A 21,075-nucleotide genomic window follows, 5' to 3' on the forward strand; every position below is an offset into this window, starting at 1 on the left:
CATTGCATCAGATATTGACTTTGGCTTCTCGAATCAACATTATGTCACGAATGCTGTAAAGTTCTTCTGAACCCAGACCGTTCCTTTAACACGACCTCAAGGGAATGTAATAATACGTCCACCGCTGAACATTACACAGAAGAAAACACTACGGCTGGTCAGAGAAGCGCTCACACTGCTGTTCCCAGAGAGAGTCTGGCAGAGAAACACACGTAACGGAATGTCCTGGTGGAAAGAATGATGAAATCTTGGCCCAAACGCCGGAGACACAAACCAGCCTTCTGGAATAAGAGTCGTACACAGAGCTTTAAATAAAATAAACTTCATACAAACGTAACGCAGACGTACAGCCTGCCGTCATCCTTCAGCGTCACTCACAACTAGTGTTTATATTGCGTTATAATCGCGATTAATCACATCCAAAATTTGTTTGCATAATAAATGTGTGTGTACTGTGTAAAATTATTTTGTATATATATAAATACACGCATATCAAGTATAAATTTGTTATTTATACATAAAATATTTATATATAATATAAATATATATACAGTATGCAAATATTTCTTAAATATATACATGCGTGTGTATTTATATATACAAAATAATTACACACGCATATAATATGTAAACACAAACTTTTATTTCGGATGCGATTAATCGTTTCACAGCCCTAGTTATAATACAGCTCGTTATAATAATCGATACACGTCTTCTTCAGAAGAACTGTGAATAATTTTTTGTTTTAGTTTTTGTGCTTGTTATTACAGTACTGTACAGTAGCTGCTATGAAATGTTCTAGCATGTCAAATGCTGCGTCATACACAAATACCCCATACATTTTTTGCTTATCTTTTTCACGAATCAAAACTAGTTTATAAGCCGCATTTTTTTATCATCTGAAACATGCCGCGATATTTCAAAGCAATTTATGATGCAATTAAAGGGATAGTTCACCCAAAAATAAAAATTAGCCCATGATTTCCTCACCCTCTTCTTTCAGACGTTAGAGTTAGACAATCAGAGTTATATTAAAACATGTCCTGGCTCTTCCAAGCTTTATAATGTCAGTGAATGGCTTTTTCTGTTTTGATGTCCATAAAAGGGCATCTGTCCATCATAAAGGTGCACTTTTATGACGTATTGATGCACTTTTATGATGGATAGATGCACTTTTATGATGGATAGATGCACTTTTATGATGGATAGATGCACTTTTATGATGGACAGATGCACTTTTATGATGGATAAATGCACTTTTATGATGGATAGATGCACTTTTATGACGTATTGATGCACTTTTATGATGGATAGATGCACTTTTATGATGGACAGATGCACTTTTATGATGGATAGATGCACTTTTATGATGGATAGATGCACTTTTATGATGGATAGATGCACTTTTATGATGAACAGATGCACTTTTATGATGAACAGATGCACTTTTATGATGAACAGATGCACTTTTATGATGGATAGATGCACTTTTATGATGGATAGATGCACTTTTATGATGAACAGATACACTTTTATGATGAACAGATGCACTTTTATGATGAACAGATGCACTTTTATGATGGATAGATGCACTTTTATGATGGACAGATGCACTTTTATGATGGATAGATGCACTTTTATGATGGACAGATGCACTTTTATCATGGACAGATGCACTTTTATGATGGATAGATGCACTTTTATGATGGATAGATGCACTTTTATGATGGACAGATGCACTTTTATGATGGACAGATGCACTTTTATGATGGACAGATGCACTTTTATGATGGATAGATGCACTTTTATGATGGACAGATGCACTTTTATGATGGACAGATGCACTTTTATGATGGACAGATGCACTTTTATGATGGACAGATGCACTTTTATGACGGATTGATGCACTTTTATGATGGACAGATGCACTTTTATGATGGATTGATGCACTTTTATGATGGATAGATGCACTTTTATGACGGATTGATGCACTTTTATGATGGATAGATGCACTTTTATGATGGATAGATGCACTTTTATGATGGATAGATGCACTTTTATGACGGATAGATGCACTTTTATGACGGAATGGTGCACTTTTATGACGGATTGATGCACTTTTATGATGGACAGATGCACTTTTATGATGGATAGATGCACTTTTATGACGGATAGATGCACTTTTATGACGGAATGATGCACTTTTATGACGGATTGATGCACTTTTATGATGGACAGATGCACTTTTATGATGGACAGATGCACTTTTATGATGGACAGATGCACTTTTATGATGGATTGGTGCACTTTTATGATGGATTGATGCACTTTTATGATGGACAGATGCACTTTTATGATGGACAGATGCACTTTTATGATGGACAGATGAACTTTTATGATGGACAGATGAACTTTTATGATGGATTGATGCACTTTTATGATGGATAGATGCACTTTTATGATGGATAGATGCACTTTTATGACGGATTGATTCACTTTTATGATGGACAGATGCACTTTTATGATGGACAGATGCACTTTTATGATGGATAGATGCACTTTTATGATGGACAGATGCACTTTTATGATGATAGATGCACTTTTATGATGGATAGATGCACTTTTATTATGGACAGATGCACTTTTATGATGGACAGATGCACTTTTATGACTGATTGGTGCACTTTTATGATGGACAGATGCACCTTTATGATGGATAGATGCACTTTTATGGACTTCAAAACAGAAACGGCCATTCACTACCATTATAAAGCTTGGAAGAGCCAGGACATTTTTTATATAACTCTGATTGTATTCGTCTGAAAGCAGAGGGTGAGGAAATCATGGGCTGATTTTAATTTTTGGGTGAAATATCCCTTTAACGTCAAGCACGTAAAACATGCATAGACATTAGTGTGTGTTATGAATGAGAGAAGTGCTCATGTTCAGAGGCAGATATTGATTTGTTTGGCTAACTCTCTCTCCAAGTCTGAAATCAGAGTGTCAAAGTCCTTCAGACTCAATCGGCACGTGAACGGGGCGTCGAAGTCGAGGGCGAAGTCATCTACGTACAAACCGTCGGGCGACGCCCACACGTCCCGCTTCTTTGCCTCGTCCATGTCGTCGTCGCTCTCGCTTCCCGCCACCTCGTCGTAATCCGCCTCGTCGTTCGACATGAAGTCCCGCCCACATACGCTCCAGTCACCAGCGTATCGGTTACAGGGCGGGCTTTCCAGACGGCCACGCCCCCTACGGGACACGACCGGCTCGTCCTGAAGGCCACGCCCCCTACAGGAAATGACCAACTCGTCCTGAAGGCCACGCCCCCTACGGGACACAACTGACTCGTCCTGAAGGCCACGCCCCCTACGGGAAACAACCGTCTCTTCCTGAAGGCCACGCCCCCCACAGGAAACGACCGGCTCGTCCTGAAGGCCACGCCCCCTACGGGACACAACTGACTCGTCCTGAACCGAGCGAAGCGATTGCCACAGTGAGGAACTCTGGGATACCGGAGAAGAGATGATCTGTGATTGGTCGGAGTCATCCATCACTCGTTCTTTGGGTACTGCGAAGAAACGGACATGAAATGCCGTTACACACTTGATATGTGGCAGATGTGCAAGTCAAGTCAGCTTTATTTCTATAGCGCTTTATACAATACAGATCGTTTAAAAGCAGTTTTAATTCCCAGTAATAAACATGAAAATAACAGTGTCAATGATGCAAACTTCTGCAAATATGAGACAAATTCAAATCTATAAAGCAGCTCTAAAAAGATAATAGTCTTGTCTTTCAGTTCAGTTCAGTGTTTATTCAGTTTTGATTCAATTCAGTTCAGTGTAAATGTAATTCAGTTCGGTGTTGATTCAATTCAGTTCAGTGTTCAATTAATTCAGTTCAAGTGTTGATTCAATTTAGTTCAGTGTTAATTTAATTCAGTTCGGTGTTGATTCAATTCAGTTCAGTGTTCAATTAATTCAGTTCAAGTGTTGATTCAATTCAGTTCAGAGTTCATTTAATTCAGTTCGGTGTTGATTCAATTCAGTTCAGTGTTCAATTAATTCAGTTCAAGTGTTGATTCAATTCAGTTCAGAGTTCATTTAATTCAGTTCGGTGTTGATTCAATTCAGTTCAATGTTCAATTAATTCAGTTCAAGTGTTGATTCAATTCAGTTCAGTGTTCATTTAATTCAGTTCGGTGTTGATTCAATTCAGTTCAGTGTTCATTTAATTCAGTTCGGTGTTGATTCAATTCAGTTCAGTGTTCAATTAATTCAGTTCAAGTGTTGATTCAATTTAGTTCAGTGTTAATTTAATTCAGTTCGGTGTTGATTCAATTCAGTTCAGTGTTCAATTAATTCAGTTCAAGTGTTGATTCAATTCAGTTCAGAGTTCATTTAATTCAGTTCGGTGTTGATTCAATTCAGTTCAGTGTTCAATTAATTCAGTTCAAGTGTTGATTCAATTCAGTTCAGTGTTCATTTAATTCAGTTCGGTGTTGATTCAATTCAGTTCAATGTTCAATTAATTCAGTTCAAGTGTTGATTCAATTCAGTTCAGTGTTCATTTAATTCAGTTCGGTGTTGATTCAATTCAGTTCAGTGTTCAATTAAATCAGTTCAAGTCTTGATTCAATTCAGTTCAGTGTTCATTTAATTCAGTTCGAGTGTTGATTCAATTCAGTTCAGTGTTCAATTAATTCAGTTCAAGTGTTGATTCAATTCAGTTCAGTGTTTATTTAATTCAGTTTGGTGTCGATTCAATTCAGTTCAGTGTTCATTTAATTCAGTTCAAGTGTTGATTCAATTCAGTTCAGTGTTCATTTAATTCAGTTCAAGTGTTGATTCAATTCAGTTCAGTGCTCATTTAATTCAGTTCGGTGTTGATTCAATTCAGTTCAATGTTCAATTAATTCAGTTCAAGTGTTGATTCAATTCAGTTCAGTGTTCATTTAATTCAGTTCGGTGTTGATTCAATTCAGTTCAGTGTTCAATTAAATCAGTTCAAGTCTTGATTCAATTCAGTTCAGTGTTCATTTAATTCAGTTCGAGTGTTGATTCAATTCAGTTCAGTGTTCAATTAATTCAGTTCAAGTGTTGATTCAATTCAGTTCAGTGTTTATTTAATTCAGTTTGGTGTTGATTCAATTCAGTTCAGTGTTCATTTAATTCAGTTCAAGTGTTGATTCAATTCAGTTCAGTGTTCATTTAATTCAGTTCAAGTGTTGATTCAATTCAGTTCAGTGCTCATTTAATTCAATACAGTGTAAATGTAATTCAGTTCGGTGTTGATTCAATTCAGTTCAGTGTTCATTTAATTCAGTTCAAGTGTTGATTCAATTCAGTTCAGTGCTCATTTAATTCAGTTCATTTTTGCTTCAATTCAGTTCATTGTTGATTCAATTCAGTTCAATTCTTTTTCAGCTCAATTCAGTTTTGTTTTGTTCACATCTGATAGTATCAGTGCAATCAAATCAATAATGTAGCTGAATATTAAGTCCTAACTGAGCATGGCGTGTGTGTGTGCGCTCGCATGCATCAAACTCTAAACACATGGCACATATTTATCCTGATGTTCCATGCAAATCCTCAACAGCTGTCACAGGTTACTGAAATTCCTCCTGCATGTTACACACGTGCTGCGTCATGAGAACAAGGGTCAAGGGTCGTAACATGACGCTCAGAGTTCAAACTGTTCGCAGTACTTTTGAAATGCAGACGATTATTATCAGATTATATGCATGATATTTCATCGCATGAGCGTTGCTGAAACGATAATCAAAACCAGAGGACATTCAGAGGAATAAAGAATGCATGCGACCTCTTTCGTTTTATTTCATTGTGCAAGTAAAAATCACCCACGCATGACTTCCTGCAGTGTAGAACAGGTTTGAAGTGACATTTAACCCTCATCCTTTCCTCGCACTTTGTAACACATCTTTCCCTCGCGGGTCAAAATGATCCGAAGCCCTTAAATTTATATTAGATTTTTGTCCAGAATGCTTATTTTATTTCATTTTGATTATATTTTTTAATACAATTTTTTGGGAATTGTTTTGTTAGTTTTTATTTGAGTTACCTTTAAATTAGTAGTTTCGCTTCAGTGTGCATTCAGATACAAATGTAGACATTATAAAATAATTTTTTGGCAAAGTTTAAGCATTTTTAGTTTGAATTTTGAGCCGTTTTAGGTTTTTCTATGTGTACTGAAACATTCCTCGCATTCCATTCATTCCTATGGGAGTCAAATTGACCCGCGAGGGAAGGATTTGTTACTACTTTAAATTTCAACCACAATTTTTTTTTCAAGTACGACAAAAGTCCTGGTGTTTTGTACCCCTCTGATGAACACTCAATTAAAAAAAAAATCAAATATAATTGATGATAATTTTCATTTTTGTGACAAACTCACCAGGCCAGAGCTGCAGGAGGTAGTGCAAAGCCTCTATGTGTCGTTTAAAGTCCACGGCGCTGGCGATCTCTTCACTGTGTGCAAAGCTACGCCCCCGAGCGGCCCCGGACCCCATCAGGGCCCCTGATCCCGGGGCCGTCAGACCGGCCTGCCACGACTCCTGTGTGGGCGTCAGGAGAACCGGCCCGAAGCACACGGCCAGATTCTGGCACGTCATTCGGTTGCTGTCGCTGTAAGACGCCACCAGACTCAGATGATCCAGCAAGAAGGACAGAGTTGCCTTCAGAAGACACAAAATCACACACACATCAAACATGGAAGTAAGACTAATGCACACGTATGCATTAACAGAAACCCTTGTTATTAGCGACACCGGTGGCCGTTAAGTGAACTGCAGCAGCACTTCCTTTCTGTGCACACGTGACACACAAGACACTGAATGATTCACAGCGACGGGCTTTTTCATTCTTCGCTTGGAAGTAAACTGGAAATACCTTAGCAGCATTATATACTGTTAACGCACATTTAGATGAGTATGCAAATATGTGCTGCGTGCTTTCCTCTTAATAACAAATACACAACAATAATGTCAGAGAGCATCTGATCTCAGAGATGTGGATGTTTGCAGCAGATTTGATAGTCACCGGCCATTTAGGTCATTAAAATTACACTGATATGATAGTTTGACTATAAAGTATATTTGACACTCTATATACACTCTATAAAAAGATAATAAAATCTTTCTCTTTGCATGACACATTGAGATTACAGCACAGAAAGGCTCTTTCAGCATCATCATGAACATTGTATAAGCATTAGTTTCATGTGTCACTGAACAAAAGACAGGCTGTCGGGAGCATAAACGGCACATCCTTTTGATTTTAACGTCAAGCATAAACATCAGGCTTTCATAGACAACCAGGGAAGTCAGGGAAGGTCTGTTTACACATTTACAATAAAAAAAGTGATTAATGCATGAAAATTCTTACATGTAGCTTCTTTAAGAAAGCAAATCGAGCCCATTTTGACTTCAGGATGTTTAAACATGGTAAAATTATGCAAGCTCCTAAAAGTGAGCCATGCCTTTCTAAATGAAGAACAAGCGATGAGAAAAGAAAGAGTATAAATGTATGAGAGCAGGAGGTTCTTGTTTTGAACGATGTTGGAAACCCTCAGGCTGCTGTTCTGCTGCTCGCATGGGACAAACACACACACACACACACACACACACACACTCCCTCTCGCATAAACACTTCAGTGCTCTTACATAAAATCACATCCTCAGGAAGAAGCTCAGACTCACGTCTGGCAGAAACAAGGACAGCCGTGCATGGCAGAAGATTCAATGAAATAACAGTGACGAACAGCTTAAGAAATGAATGAGGAAAAAATCGAAATATTTGCCATTCTTATTAGATTTGTTTACTCAGAGTAAGAAAGCATGGCTTCTTTAGGTTCATTTTAAAACTTTCATAAAACAATAAAATGCAAAAACTGAGATCCAATTGAACAGGGTAGTGTAGATCTTAAAAAAATGAATGGAAATTTTAGTCATGTAAATATCTGAACTACTTTCTCAATCTTATTAAGAAATGTGATGCATGCGTCCATTTACATCTTACAAATGTGTTTAGGGTTAAAATCAGTGGAAGTTCACAGAATGTTTGCTAAAAAAAGCTTTTCGGATTTTTTTTGTCATGCACTGAACTTTTGTTCGATATAGATGTAATTTATAATCATTTAATGCAATATCAGCATCAAAGGCTTTATTCGAGAGTAATCAAATGTAAAATAATCATAATAACAATATTTCAATGAATTGTATACAATAATTCAACATTATGAAAATTAGATAAATAATTAATACAAATAATAACCATAAAAGTTATATAAAATCTTTCAGCTTGATATTTCATAAAAAAAATACAAAAGGAATTAGATGTAATGCAGTCATGTAAATTAGTACATGTTTCGGATTGAAAAGTTTAAGGTGCATATACTACCTGTTCAAAAAGATATTAATATTTTTATTCAACGAAGATAATTTCAAATAAACGCCTTTTTATTCATCAAAGAATTCTGAAAAATAAAATGCATCACGGTTTCCACAAAGAAATGAACTTTTTTCAACACCGATAATAATCATAAATGTTTCTTGAGCATCAAATCACCATATTATACTGATTTCTGAGGGATCATGTGACACTGAAGACTGGAGTAATGATGCTGAAAATTCAGCTTTGATCACAGGAATAAATTACACTTTACTATATATTCACATAGAAAACAGCTGATTTACATTGTAGTAATATTTCACTATATTTACTGTATTTTTGATCAGATAAATGCAAGCCTTGGTGAGCAGAAGAAACTCTTTCAAAAATATTAAGAAATCTGAATGGCATTGTAAACAGAACTTTCACTGCCAAATGTCATAATAATAATTCATAATAATACGTTTTATTTATATAGCACCTTTCCAGGGCTCAAGGACACTTCACAATGAACAAGCAACAAATCATGACGGCATGTAAAGGTGGACAGACTCAAATAAACTCAGACCGGATGATTACCTTCTCTGCTTCAGGAAGACATTGCAACAGAGCCACAGTGTTGTGTGATCGCTGAGCGTCGCTGTCGTTTCTACAGGCCGGGCGAACCATCATGGCCTCTAACACCACTTCATACAGGGTCCTCGTGATGAGAGGAGACGGCAGCTCGCGCAGGTAGTCCTTCAGAATGCCTGACCATCAAATTAAAAAACAATCCATATTTTCATCCACAAAAACCCTGGAGATTTAATTGCATGTTATTTGTGTATATTTTCATATGCATATTATTGTTCCCTACTTGAGTTTGTAAATTGATATTGAAATCTAAAAGCCCATAGCTTAAGTAAAAAAGCATGGTACATGAATATATCAGGTTGACTGACCGGTAATGACATTGACGTCGGGATAGAGCTCGTCGTTTAAGGAAACTGCTGCACTGTCCTTCTCAAACGCATCGCGCAACTCCTTCTTCACTGCTGCAGAACCACAAAGACGATACAATCCCACCACCTACACACACACAAACATTAGTGTCTATTACAATCACTAGGACACATTTCTCAATACTTAGATCTATTATGCAAAGTCTTGATGTTGTTTTCAGGCTCTACTAGAACAGGTTTTCCTGCTTGAATGTTGATTATTTTCCTCATATTCTCCATTTTTGCGGCTCCTCTCTTCCCAGTCTGTCAGTAACGCTCTGTTTACTTCCTGTCTCTATGAAGCCCCTCGTTCTGAAAAGCACACTGTGCTCTGATTGGTCAGCTGGATCAGTGTGTTGTGATTGGTCGAGCGCTTCGAGTGTGTTTGAGAAATGTCCCGCCCCTTACCATAACCGCCTAACTAACTCAACCAGGCCCCGCCCCTTTATTCTGCGTATTAATTATTATAATGAGGAATATTGTGACGTGTTCCCGGAAGAAACTCAAGACTACATTGGAGGTTTTTCAGGAGTTCAGAAACACTGACACTGATATAGAGAAGAACTCCCGAAACCTTTTTCATGCTCAAACATCAACATTAGATAAAGAAAGTGAAAAAAAAGCAGAATAGGTTTCACTGCATTTGGATTATTTTTCTGACCCCATCAGCAGATCATTTGCTTGTTTTAAGCAAAAACTCACTTCATTTAGATTTTCCCCCCAGAAAACAAGACATCATTTCTAATGCCATTTTACTACTTTAGTAAATCAATCAATGTATGAGTTAGTCTCACCCTCAGTCCTCTCCTCTGGATCTCAGAAACACACTTCTGAATGATCAGAGGCACTCTGAGCGCAGACGCTTCTTTCTCCACCAGGGGGCGCAGCTCCACCCCGAACACTGTAGGGGGGGGCAGGTCACTGAGGCGCGGGGACGGGGTCACGAACTGCTCCAACAGGGTCAGCTTCACATACAGCAAACCACGAGGCTCCAGACGAACACACAGCTGCTGACTGCGAGAAGCTGCGGGAGAGAGAGACAGAGAGACACAGAGAGAGAGAGAGACAGAGAGAGAGAGAGAGAGAGACAGAGAGAGAGAAAGAGAGAGACAGAGAGAGAGAGATAGAGAGAGAGACAGACAGAAACAGAGAAAGAGAGAGCGGGAGAGAGAGAGAGAGACAGACAGACAGACACAGAGAGAGAGAGAGCGGGACAGAGAGAGAGAGACAGAGAGAGAGACAGAGAGAGAGACAGAGAGAGAGACAGAGAGAGAGAGACAGACAGACAGAGAGAGAGAGAGCGGGACAGAGAGAGAGACATTAGGACATTATGACTACTATTATTACTACTAAATTATGATCCACTATGAGGACATTAGAGGGACATATTTATACAAATTTTGAAATACTTTGCCCTAACTTCATAAAATGAAACAATAAAACACAACTTCAACATTTATTAGGTGAAAAAAGAGATTGTATTCTACTAGCAGCGAGATATATATTGATGCCTGACACAAAAAGAGGGAGGAGTCGACTAATCAGTGATGCGCTCACACACACACACTCACTCACTCATACAAACTCACTCACTCATACACACACACACTGAATTCTAAATTGTTCATAGAGTTCTGAAATGTTGATTAATTGTTCTACTTACCCTTTCATTTTATTTTTTAAAGGTGCTCTAAGCGATGTCACGCGTTTTTAAGGCCAAAACATTTTTTGTCACATACAACAAACATCTCCTCACTATCTGCTAGCTGCCTGTCCCCTGAACACACTGTAAAAAAATGCGACCTCTGCAGACACCCCAGGGTCCACACACGCCAACAAAAACAAACTGGGCTAACCCGCACCACGAAACATAACAAACTGTTCCAGCCAATAACCAACAAGAAGGATTCGGGGGTTAGTGCGCGGATGAGGAGGGGGGAGGGTCAAGGGTTTACTGAGTGTCAATTTTACTCACCGACCAAATTGGCCGGTGAGTAAAAAAGTTAATTTCACACCCTGGCTGGTTCTCTTACCCTTGAAGAGGGACGTTATGTGTCTTAGGTGTCGAGGTGTATCTTTGAGCCTACATTCAGTATGAGTAAAATACTTGAGTACTGTTAAAATCAGATAATCTTAAGACTTTTACTCAAGTCGTATTGGAATTGGTGACTTGTAACTTGTAATGGAGTCATTTTCACTGTAAGGTATCTGTACTTTTACTCAGGTATGGTTTTCAAGTACTCTTTACACCTCTGACAATCAGTTTCTTCCTGGGACTTGATTAGAAAATGGCTGGTTCTCTTACCCTTGAAGAGGGACGGTATAGCCACAGCGCCCAGACAGCAAACCCGGTTACGCGCGGGAGCAGCCGGCCCGGAAGACCCGATGTTAGCGCTAGCAGTCGTTGGCGTCAAGATGACCAGTTTGAGCAGCCGCGCCCTCTCGAGCTCAAGGTTAAAGGTGTGATTTAGTGGGAGACACGCCCCTCGACAAGTTAATAGGGACGTTCGAGCCCGGGTCACCCCGTCCACTTGAATGGCACAGAAGACTTCTTTAGTAGCATCGATCCGAGGGGGTCGGATAAGCTCTTCAACTCCCAGCAAATGCACCGTGAGCAGCCCTGAGAGTCTCTGTGCACAACGAGGCTGATCCGTCAGTGAGTACAAGCGGAATGACTCTGCGTCTGCCACAGCGAGTGAATCCTGTAGTCCACGGTGTGGTGGTGGTGTAGGTGAGCCTTTCGACCCCTGACCCTTTGGCAGGAGTTCAGGTGAGTCTCCATCGCTAAGATACCCTCCTTTACTAGCAGAGCGCATTCGAGAGGACCGACGTCTTGGCCTTGCGGGTGCACTGGAGTCCAGGTGGTACTTGCTGATGATGTTCGATGATTCTTTACATGCATTTGGTGGTAAAGCCTCATCTGACGCTCCCGTTGCACTGGTGGCATTTCCTTGGTTCTGTCCGTGACGCTGATTACGGGACGAGCGCAGGCTAAGCTTCCGCCTTAGTTCTGGGAGTTTCCGCATCTTCATAGAGAGCCGCCGACACGTTCCTGGAGACTTGACCTTGTCGATCACACTGCTGGCATTTCCACCCTCTCCTGGGCTTCTCTTTGGTGCCGCCGAACTGTCTGAGTTCACAACACTAGCAGAGCTAATACAGTCCGACTGTAGCGCAACCAGATCTGAACCCAAAGAAACACACTGTTAGAAACGTACAAGGAGTAGTATCTTACTAGTCAGTGTCAAAACATAGTAAGATGCCTTGCTGTTAGGCAGCACACTAGGCCACAGAAATGAAACCTTATAAACGAAGGGAGTTCAATCCTGCTCCTAGAACGCCAACTTACTGCTGTTAGCTCCATTAAACCTGCCTAGAAGTTTCAAGTGATCCTGAAGACCTTGATTAGCTGGTCCAGGTGTGTTTAATTAGGCCTAGAACTAAACTCTGCTGGAAGGTGGCCCTCCAGGAGCAGGATCGGACACTCCATCATAAACTGATTTGCAATGATGATATGGAATGAGATCCACTTTCCTGTAGACTTTAGCCCCAAAACTTATCAAACACGCCTGAATATGCAAGTTTAGGTCTTCAGACAGCTATAGGCAGGTGAGTTTGGTCAGGGTTGGAGCTAAACTCTGCAGGACAGTAGGCCTCAAGGGCCAAAGTTGTGCCGAATCCAATCTCTTCTCTATGTAGGCAGTAAAACAGTGACTCACATGTCAAGTGCTCCAGAGACTCTACTTGCAGGACAGTGACCCTTCAGGAACAAAGTTGCCCATCCCAGCTCTACATCAAGGATGGGCAACTCTGGCCCTCAAGATCCACTTTCCTGTAGACTTTAGCCATAACACTAATCAAACACACCTGAATATGCAAGATAAGGTCTTCAGACAGCTATAGGCAGGTGAGTTTGGTCAGGGTTGGAGCTAAACTCCGCAGGACAGTAGGCCTCAAGGGCCAGAGTTGTCCAACCCCTGCTCTACATAGGCGGTAAAACAGTGCTTCAAGTCAAATCAAGTCAAGTCACCTCCATTTATATAGCCCATTTACCAATATAGATTGTTTCAAATCAGCTTTACAGCAGTTCTAGAATAAAGTTATTGTCCAGCTAAAGTTAACCTTAATTGATTTACTTCCATTGCAAAGATCATTAGTTATTAACTAAAGGGCCGCTTCCATAACACCGTTTCACCCGAAAATAGAAAACTTTTAAAGAAACAAGTAATAATTAAGCAATATAGAGTTTGGCATTAGTTTGTCACTAGGCTAAAGACGTGATACTGGTAAGCAAAAAATACACACAAATATTTGGTAAAGCGTTCAGTTTTTAATTATATTGAACTATTTGTGTATTCAGGATTGCCTTCTCCACAACTGTTGCCGATTTAGAATTTGGCAAAAAGAAGGTATCTTAAAAGATAGGGCTATTATAATTCTGCCGCCTACTTTTTGAAAGGGCCTCTAGAACACATATAAGATGCCATCAAATGCTGTCTAGGTAGGCAGCTCACTAGGTTTTAGAAAAGAACTTATAATTACATGTAATGTGGTTGCTTTCAATCCCATTTTTTCTAAATTTGTGAACGCCAAACACAATCAGCATAGCATAGCATAACACAGCATTTCAGTCTACTTACTATAAATATCATTTCAAAACAGCACTTCTCATTTTAAGACCAGCTGTGTTTGCTGGAAATGCATCTTAGCTTGTGACAAACTCATACATAATGGAAAATCTGACCATACCCGAACTATCCGTCCTGATCAAGTCGACTTCAGTTTGAATGTCTCTCATTTGATTGGTCAAACCCCCTGATCGTTTCTGGTCTCTTTTCTCCTTTGCCAACCCCTCATTTTCTCTCTTTCTCCACGGGTCTCCGTATTTTTCCTGATCTGCTTCTCCGCTAGCCCTCAAGTCGTCTTCTTCAGGAATGGGGTTGTACCAAATGTTTCCGTCTCCATCCGGGCCCTGTCGCCACTCTGTGATTCTGTTTGGTTTCTGGGCCACATCTGATGCCTGGGGATTTCCTGTGGACAGTACCCAGGCTCGACTGCTCCTGTCCAGGTGCTGGAGGTAAGCGCCTTGGCCAGAGATCTTTGCTGAGCTTGAAGAGACACACAAATCCATAAAGGTCGTAGATGAAGGGGTCAACTCCGGTAAACTGGCCTCAACTGAGTTGCATGGTGCGCTGGAATATCCAAACTCCAATTCAAGATCAATTCGATTTCTCTTCAAGCCATCCTCACTTAAAGTTTGTTGGTTCCAGGCCTGTTTTGAGACCTCAGCCTTTCCAGGGCACAAATCCCAGTCCTGTGGCCCGTAGACCAGGCTAGGACACAGATCTGTGCCGACTGGGTCTCTGCAAGTGGAGGGAAGTTTGGCCCAGTTCTGTTTTTTGGAGACGGTGATCTGGGAGCGCCTGGAACACTCCTCTCGGTCTGAGCTCTCGGTCTCAGCGTGACCTGAGGTGGATGCAGTTGATGGAGAACTTTGGAAAAGATCCACCTTTTCTGTCACTTCTAAAGCAGAGGAAAGAAAACAGCCATTATTATCATAGCAGGAGTATTTGGCCTTATTTGGTGTTGAAATAGTTGTCTGGATTGGAGTGACTAACATGAAGAATTGATCACTGGAGACTTGCAACATTCAGAAACAGCAAATACCACAAGTAAAAGTGGAACTGGGGGCTATTAACCTTTACAGGGTTTGCCTCCTCCCTAAAACAACATTTCTGAGATGAGTTTACAGTGACGTAGAGCTGCGAAGAGAGTGGGCGACTGGAAAGAATTAAAATAAGACCAAAGAGGAGGGGTGAAGATATTTACCATCTCCTTCACCCTCGCTCCCTCTCCTTCCATCTTGCACATCTGGAAGTTTCTCCAAACTCCCTCCTCTCGTTTTCCCCTTTCTTTCTCTCTCTCTGTTCTTTCCCCTCTTGAAATTATGAACGTGGCTTGTGACACACAGTTAGCCAAATATCTTATCCAGTTCCAGAAGCCATGAATAACTCCTGTGTGTGTGTGTGTGTGTGTGTGTGTGTGTGTGTGTGTGTGTGTGTGTGTGTGTGTGTGTGTGTGTGTGTGTGTGTGTGTGTGTGTGTGTGTGTGTGTGTGTCTGTGTGTGTGTCTGTGTGTGTGTGTGTGTGTGTCTGTGTGTGTGTGTGTGTCTGTGTGTGTGTGTGTGTCTGTGTGTGTGCTCTGCGCATTATCTCTATTGGCTTGCATGACTCTGGAAGTGCTGAATAAAACCATCTCTGTCAATTGAACTTTAGTCAGCACTGCTCATGAGTGTATTGCTAGTTTAAAAGGCCAAGACAACATTCAACAATCAAACGCCTAAACCACTAACGCTGCTTAAACACAGCACAAAGATGTGACGAAAAGTTTGACAGATAGAAACGTGTAGTCTATTTCAAGGCTGCGGAAAGAGTCAGATCAGTTGGGAACAGCAAATGGGATTTCCGAGCACACAACTGAAACCGCTCATCTGAAATTTTCTTTGGTCATTTGATGCCTACATCAAGAGTGTGTTTCAGGAAAACTTCAAATTCAATGTTTGTATGAAATGTGACGCAGACCTTGTGTTTGAAGAGTAAACTCTATGTTTCAATGCCCACCCTACTTTTCTTTCTCAATCAATATCCTTGTTCACTCTGAAATGTGTCACATTACAGAAGCCAAACTGACTTTAAGACGAAAACAGAAAAACAAGGTTCTCTTTATGCTTCCCTGAACAGGAAGAGTTACAGTAGTTTAAGTGACTTCCTGTTATGCCAAAGCAGCCAAGAAAAAGAGGGAGAGAAACAGAAAGCAACAAGCTAGAGCTACGCATATTGCAGACATAAATGCACAGACTGAGAGAAGGCGCAGAAGAGATTCATTTGATTTACATTTAAGAATTTTAGCAGACTTTTATCCATGCATTTTTTTATTTATTTTTTTACCAGTTCGTGCATTCCCTGGGAATCAAACCCATGTCATTAGCATTACTTGCACCAATCTCCAGTGCTTGAGCTACAGGAAAGCATGTACAGTCAAACCTAAATTTATTCACACAGCTTCAACATTTCTCACATTATCAAAGTTTATTCGCTATATAGAAAATGGTAATAAAATATGACAAGAACTCAGTTGATATTTGACTGGTTTTGTCCGTCCTTCTGTTAGAGTCTCACACATGAATGATGTTGAATATCTGTCAGCTGTTAAATTTAACTACACAATTAGATTATACCAGTTTAGCTCAACCAATCACCAAGCAATGCTTTATGTTGTTCAGTCTGTGGTGTAAAAAGGTGCATTAGTTATTAAAGAAAAAACACGGTCAGGTCAAAGTGTCCAAATAATTTTAGTCCCAAATTTTTATATATTTTACTGGTAGTCACTGTATGAAGAATATTTGGGTATAATATGTCACAGTTTAATTTATTTTGCTCTCCTCACTTACATACATAAACTATAGTGTCCTGCACACACTAATGTAAAATATACAAACACACAAAGAATGTAAATTTATATCTGGTGTCTGAATAATTTTTGGTTTGACTGTATTCAAAGAAGCAAAACTTGGGATGAAGAATAAAGAAAAAGATACAAAAAAAGAGGCAGACATGGAAATACAAAAAGCCAAAGCAGGGAGTGATTTCAGTGAGAAACACACAGCTGTTGGGCCGCTGAGAGGATTTCAATGAGCGTCTGTGTTGAGGGCTTTCCTTCACAGCTGGACACACACACTTAACCCTATTCACTATTCATTACAACACCCCAAAATACACACGCTCACACAAAGCAGACTCTCACGGGCGGCACGCTGGACTCACCCTTCACCTCTGACGCTGCCAGTCTGTGTGTTTATGAAGGTTTAAACAGCACATTGATAAACTGGTCTTTCTCTATTTAGTTTGTTACGACTTTAAATAGCGACGTGCACCAAACCCAAGACTGACGATCCTTTAGAGCTTCAGTTTCGTCATTTATAGACAATATACCGACTAGGCCGATTAATCAAACAGCAGATGTTTATCCATTTTTACATTATTGGCATCACGATTGGAGAAGTAACAGAAGTGATTGTTCTGTTGCTGTTCATTGAGAACTAAAATACATATAAAGTGTATTTTTCAGGGTTTTAGATTCTTGTGTGTTTCACATTTCAGCTTTAAGGCACTGAATGTTAAAGTGTATCAAACACAGATCAAATTTACTTCTAATGCATGACAGATTTCAACAGTCAGTTTGCTGAAAGATAAAATGTGACGAATAATTCATGAAAAGGCTGCCTTGTTTGTTTGTTTGTTTGCATGTGTGTTTATTTACCATTTTTGGCAGTGTGAAATAATTAGTGAAAATGTTTGCTGAGAATATTCACGGCGTAACGGTTAAAGAGTTTTTCCCAGAATGCCGATCTCTCCCCCTTCATTCGCCCATATAATTTGAGACATCCGGTCGCTGTATTGCTCTCATCTGCCCTGAAAACACAAGCCAAACTATTAATAATCACATCAGGAAAGACTTAAAACATGCAAGCAGATCTTCCGTTTCAGGACATTTATATCTCAACACATTAAGAGTTATTTCCTCTATCAGAACAGCAATAATAAAGCCAAAATAAACATGCATGATCATTTAAACTTTTTGAGAATAAACATCGAGAGAGCGAGTACAGGCCCAATCCAGAGGGAAATACAGTGCGTTTATTTCCTCGGAGAGCTCGAACCATCAGATCTGAGGAAACTCACTCCTAAACATCTTCAGTCAATGTTCTCTGACGTTTTTATTGAGTAATATAACTATATATCTGATGGTCAGACTCTTGGACTTGAGCAGAAACACTAGACCAGTGCGAGTTCAAGAAAGCTAGACATGAAAAAAACAATAATGTGTGTCATCTGAAGGCCTCGATGTGAACTTGAACAATCTGTTCTGTTCTAGCTTGAGCTTCTTATCTCAACAATTAATCAGCGCTGCACACGATTTATTGCTGCTTCAGTTTCACACAGAAAACCACTGGACATGTGGCTGGACTCCCACTGAAACACTCCATTATTAACTTCATTTAGCTCTGACGCTGAAAATACTGTTTTCCACACATTTTTGAGTGTATGTAGAATTTGTTTATCACAAGTGATGCAGATTGTACATTTTCTGCAATGCTCCATTGTTTAGATTATAAATGGGTCTCATCTCTGTTTATGTCTGGATTATAGAATTAAACCTCAGCCCAGAACAGCATTATCAGTGTATTAATATGACCAGATGCTGACAGCTGCATTTCTGCTTACATATTTTCCCAGAGTGCCTCAAACCGCAAATTACACTCTACTTCTGTCTGGAAACAGGCCCACAAGATCAGTACGCTTTCCCATAAGACCAAACTAATTTACTTTTTCTATGTTTGGCTTCTTGAAACAAATGTATATATATGCTGTAAGCAACATAGTTAAAGTAAATACAACAAATTAATATGTATGCAAAAGAAATATATATAATGTATTTCAATAATTTTTTAATATATATAATTTATGAGATATATATATATACACACACAGGTGAAACTAAAAAAATTTGAATATTGTGCAACAGTTCATGTATTTGAGTAATTCAAATTAAAAGGTGAGACTAATATATTTAGTATATATAACTATATACATATGCATGATTATACTTTTCAGAGGGCCGACATTTCTGTATTTAAAATCATTTTTTTTTAATGATTTCATGTAATATTCTAACTTTCTGAGATTTTGAATTTGGGGTTTTCATAATCTGTAAAGCCATGATCATCAAAATTATAACTTTTGCACAATATTCTAATTTTTTTAGTTTCACCTGTGTGTGTGTGTATACTATATATATAGCCTATATAAACCCATGCATAAATTAGAATTGTATAAATACATTAAAATGCTTATTTGATAAAAAAAAAACATTATGTAAATAAATGGGAAATTAACATTTCTCCAAAAATGCATTCATATAAAACAGTTATATATCTATAAATAATTGTATTATATATATATATATATATATATATATATATATAATAGTCAGTAAATATTTTATATTATTATATTAATTACATATATTAAATTAATACATATGCAAAAATAAAAAATAACTTGTATTAATTATTTTTAATATATATGCGTGTGTGTGTGTGTGTGTGTGTGTGTGTGTGTGTGTGTGTGTGTGTGTGTGTGTGTGTGTGTGTGTGTGTGTGTGTGTGTGTACTACCATGATATACAGTATATATACTATGGTATTCCACAGTACTTTAATGAAAGCTCAGACTGAACTGTTTGTTGTTCATGATCACGCTCTGAATCTGCACTTCCAGGCAGAACATCAGGAAGAGGAAGTCGTTAAAATAGAGTTAACAACATAAATATTTTTCCTCTGCGAAACAGAGAGCAAACCTGGACGAGGCTGCAGAAACTACACAGATCTCGACAAAACTGACCCGAGTAACACAAAACTCTCCGCAGCTCCATGACTTACAGCATTAATGCTGTTTACGAAGCTTCACATATCAAACTATCTCTAGTGTTCATAGAGGTGGATGATTTTATTAAACTACAACACGTAACTCATCCCACATGTTTGTCAAAGCCTGTAAGCTAACAGATAATGAATGAATAAATGAAATACTGCGGCACAATGATGATAAAGATCTGGTTTTGACTAGAGTTTGCACTTAAGTCCTTTGTATAAACAGTCAAGAACCTGAGCACTAGAGAAAGAAATTATGAAGCAAAAAGACATTATGTCTGCATGTTTACATTCCGAGTAAAGCAGCGAGAACATGCAGTACTGATGAACGTTAATCTTAATATCAATTCGTCCAGACTGTCAATCACGACAAAGGTTATGCGGTGTACTCCAGCCTTAAATCTAAAACTATTAAAACGTGTTTTCAATCCTTTAAATAAAGCTAAAATACATTTTTGTCAGTTTATTTAAAAAGATCCGATTATGCGTAATAAGCCGACAACGCATGTGGTCATGTGAACTCGAAAACCCGTTTTCTTTTATCGGAGTATAGGGTCATACTAGGCTACTGTGTACTACATACACATACTGTAGCTTTCGGCAGTCTGTAAAAATATACCTCCGATTTCTTGTCAAATGTAGTTGTACAGTCAATCGCAAAGCTCGTTCCCGTTTTAGATGTTTGTGTTTTTCACGGCATTCACGCTGAAAACCAATGCTGCCGCTCAGTCTTTTTGCCACTCAGTGGGCGTGGCCTCAATCACTCCAGCTGACGGTGACGTCACGCGCATTCCCTCTATATATATATATACTCTCTCACACACGCTTACACACACACACACACACACACACACACACACACACACACACACACACATAAATAACACTGCTCATTGTGCATGAGTCACATGGACTACTGGAAGAAAGAAAGAAAGTCATATGGGTTTTGGAACATGATGATGGCAAATAAATATTCCTTTAAAAAATGAACATGTATTCACAGAAAGCAATTCAATTCTTGGGAAACTGCAGATCTTTTAGTAAAGCGCTGCGGGCACAAATTATGTGTGGTAAGGAGTCACAGATCAAGAAAAAGACACACACACACATCCAGCAGAAAGAGTTTTCTGTTTTGGACTGTGGTTTACAGATGCAGTGATGAAGCAGTCTATTGACCCTCACTGATGGATGAACAC

At 39.1% G+C, this 21,075-nt stretch overlaps 1 protein-coding gene across 1 annotated transcript in view; it reads right to left on the reverse strand.

The window, feature by feature from the left end:
• Nucleotides 1-2,600: 2,600 nt before the first annotated feature.
• Nucleotides 2,601-21,075, reverse strand: part of syde1 (synapse defective Rho GTPase homolog 1) — a 25,944-nt gene continuing 7,469 nt past the window's right edge. Inside the window, exons 2-8 of the mRNA XM_077230818.1 lie at nucleotides 14,138-14,911; nucleotides 11,694-12,572; nucleotides 10,183-10,412; nucleotides 9,350-9,476; nucleotides 8,988-9,157; nucleotides 6,415-6,694; nucleotides 2,601-3,568 (exon numbers count right to left, since the gene is read on the reverse strand). Of these exons, the coding sequence (XP_077086933.1) occupies nucleotides 2,946-3,568; nucleotides 6,415-6,694; nucleotides 8,988-9,157; nucleotides 9,350-9,476; nucleotides 10,183-10,412; nucleotides 11,694-12,572; nucleotides 14,138-14,911 (3,083 nt within the window). The 3' untranslated portion in view covers nucleotides 2,601-2,945. The remainder of the gene's footprint in view (nucleotides 3,569-6,414; nucleotides 6,695-8,987; nucleotides 9,158-9,349; nucleotides 9,477-10,182; nucleotides 10,413-11,693; nucleotides 12,573-14,137; nucleotides 14,912-21,075) is intronic.

This window comes from Siphateles boraxobius, unplaced genomic scaffold (assembly GCF_051911475.1).
Source record: "Siphateles boraxobius isolate OS27281-9 unplaced genomic scaffold, OSU_SipBor_1 151, whole genome shotgun sequence".
NCBI classification, from domain to species: domain Eukaryota; kingdom Metazoa; phylum Chordata; class Actinopteri; order Cypriniformes; family Leuciscidae; genus Siphateles; species Siphateles boraxobius.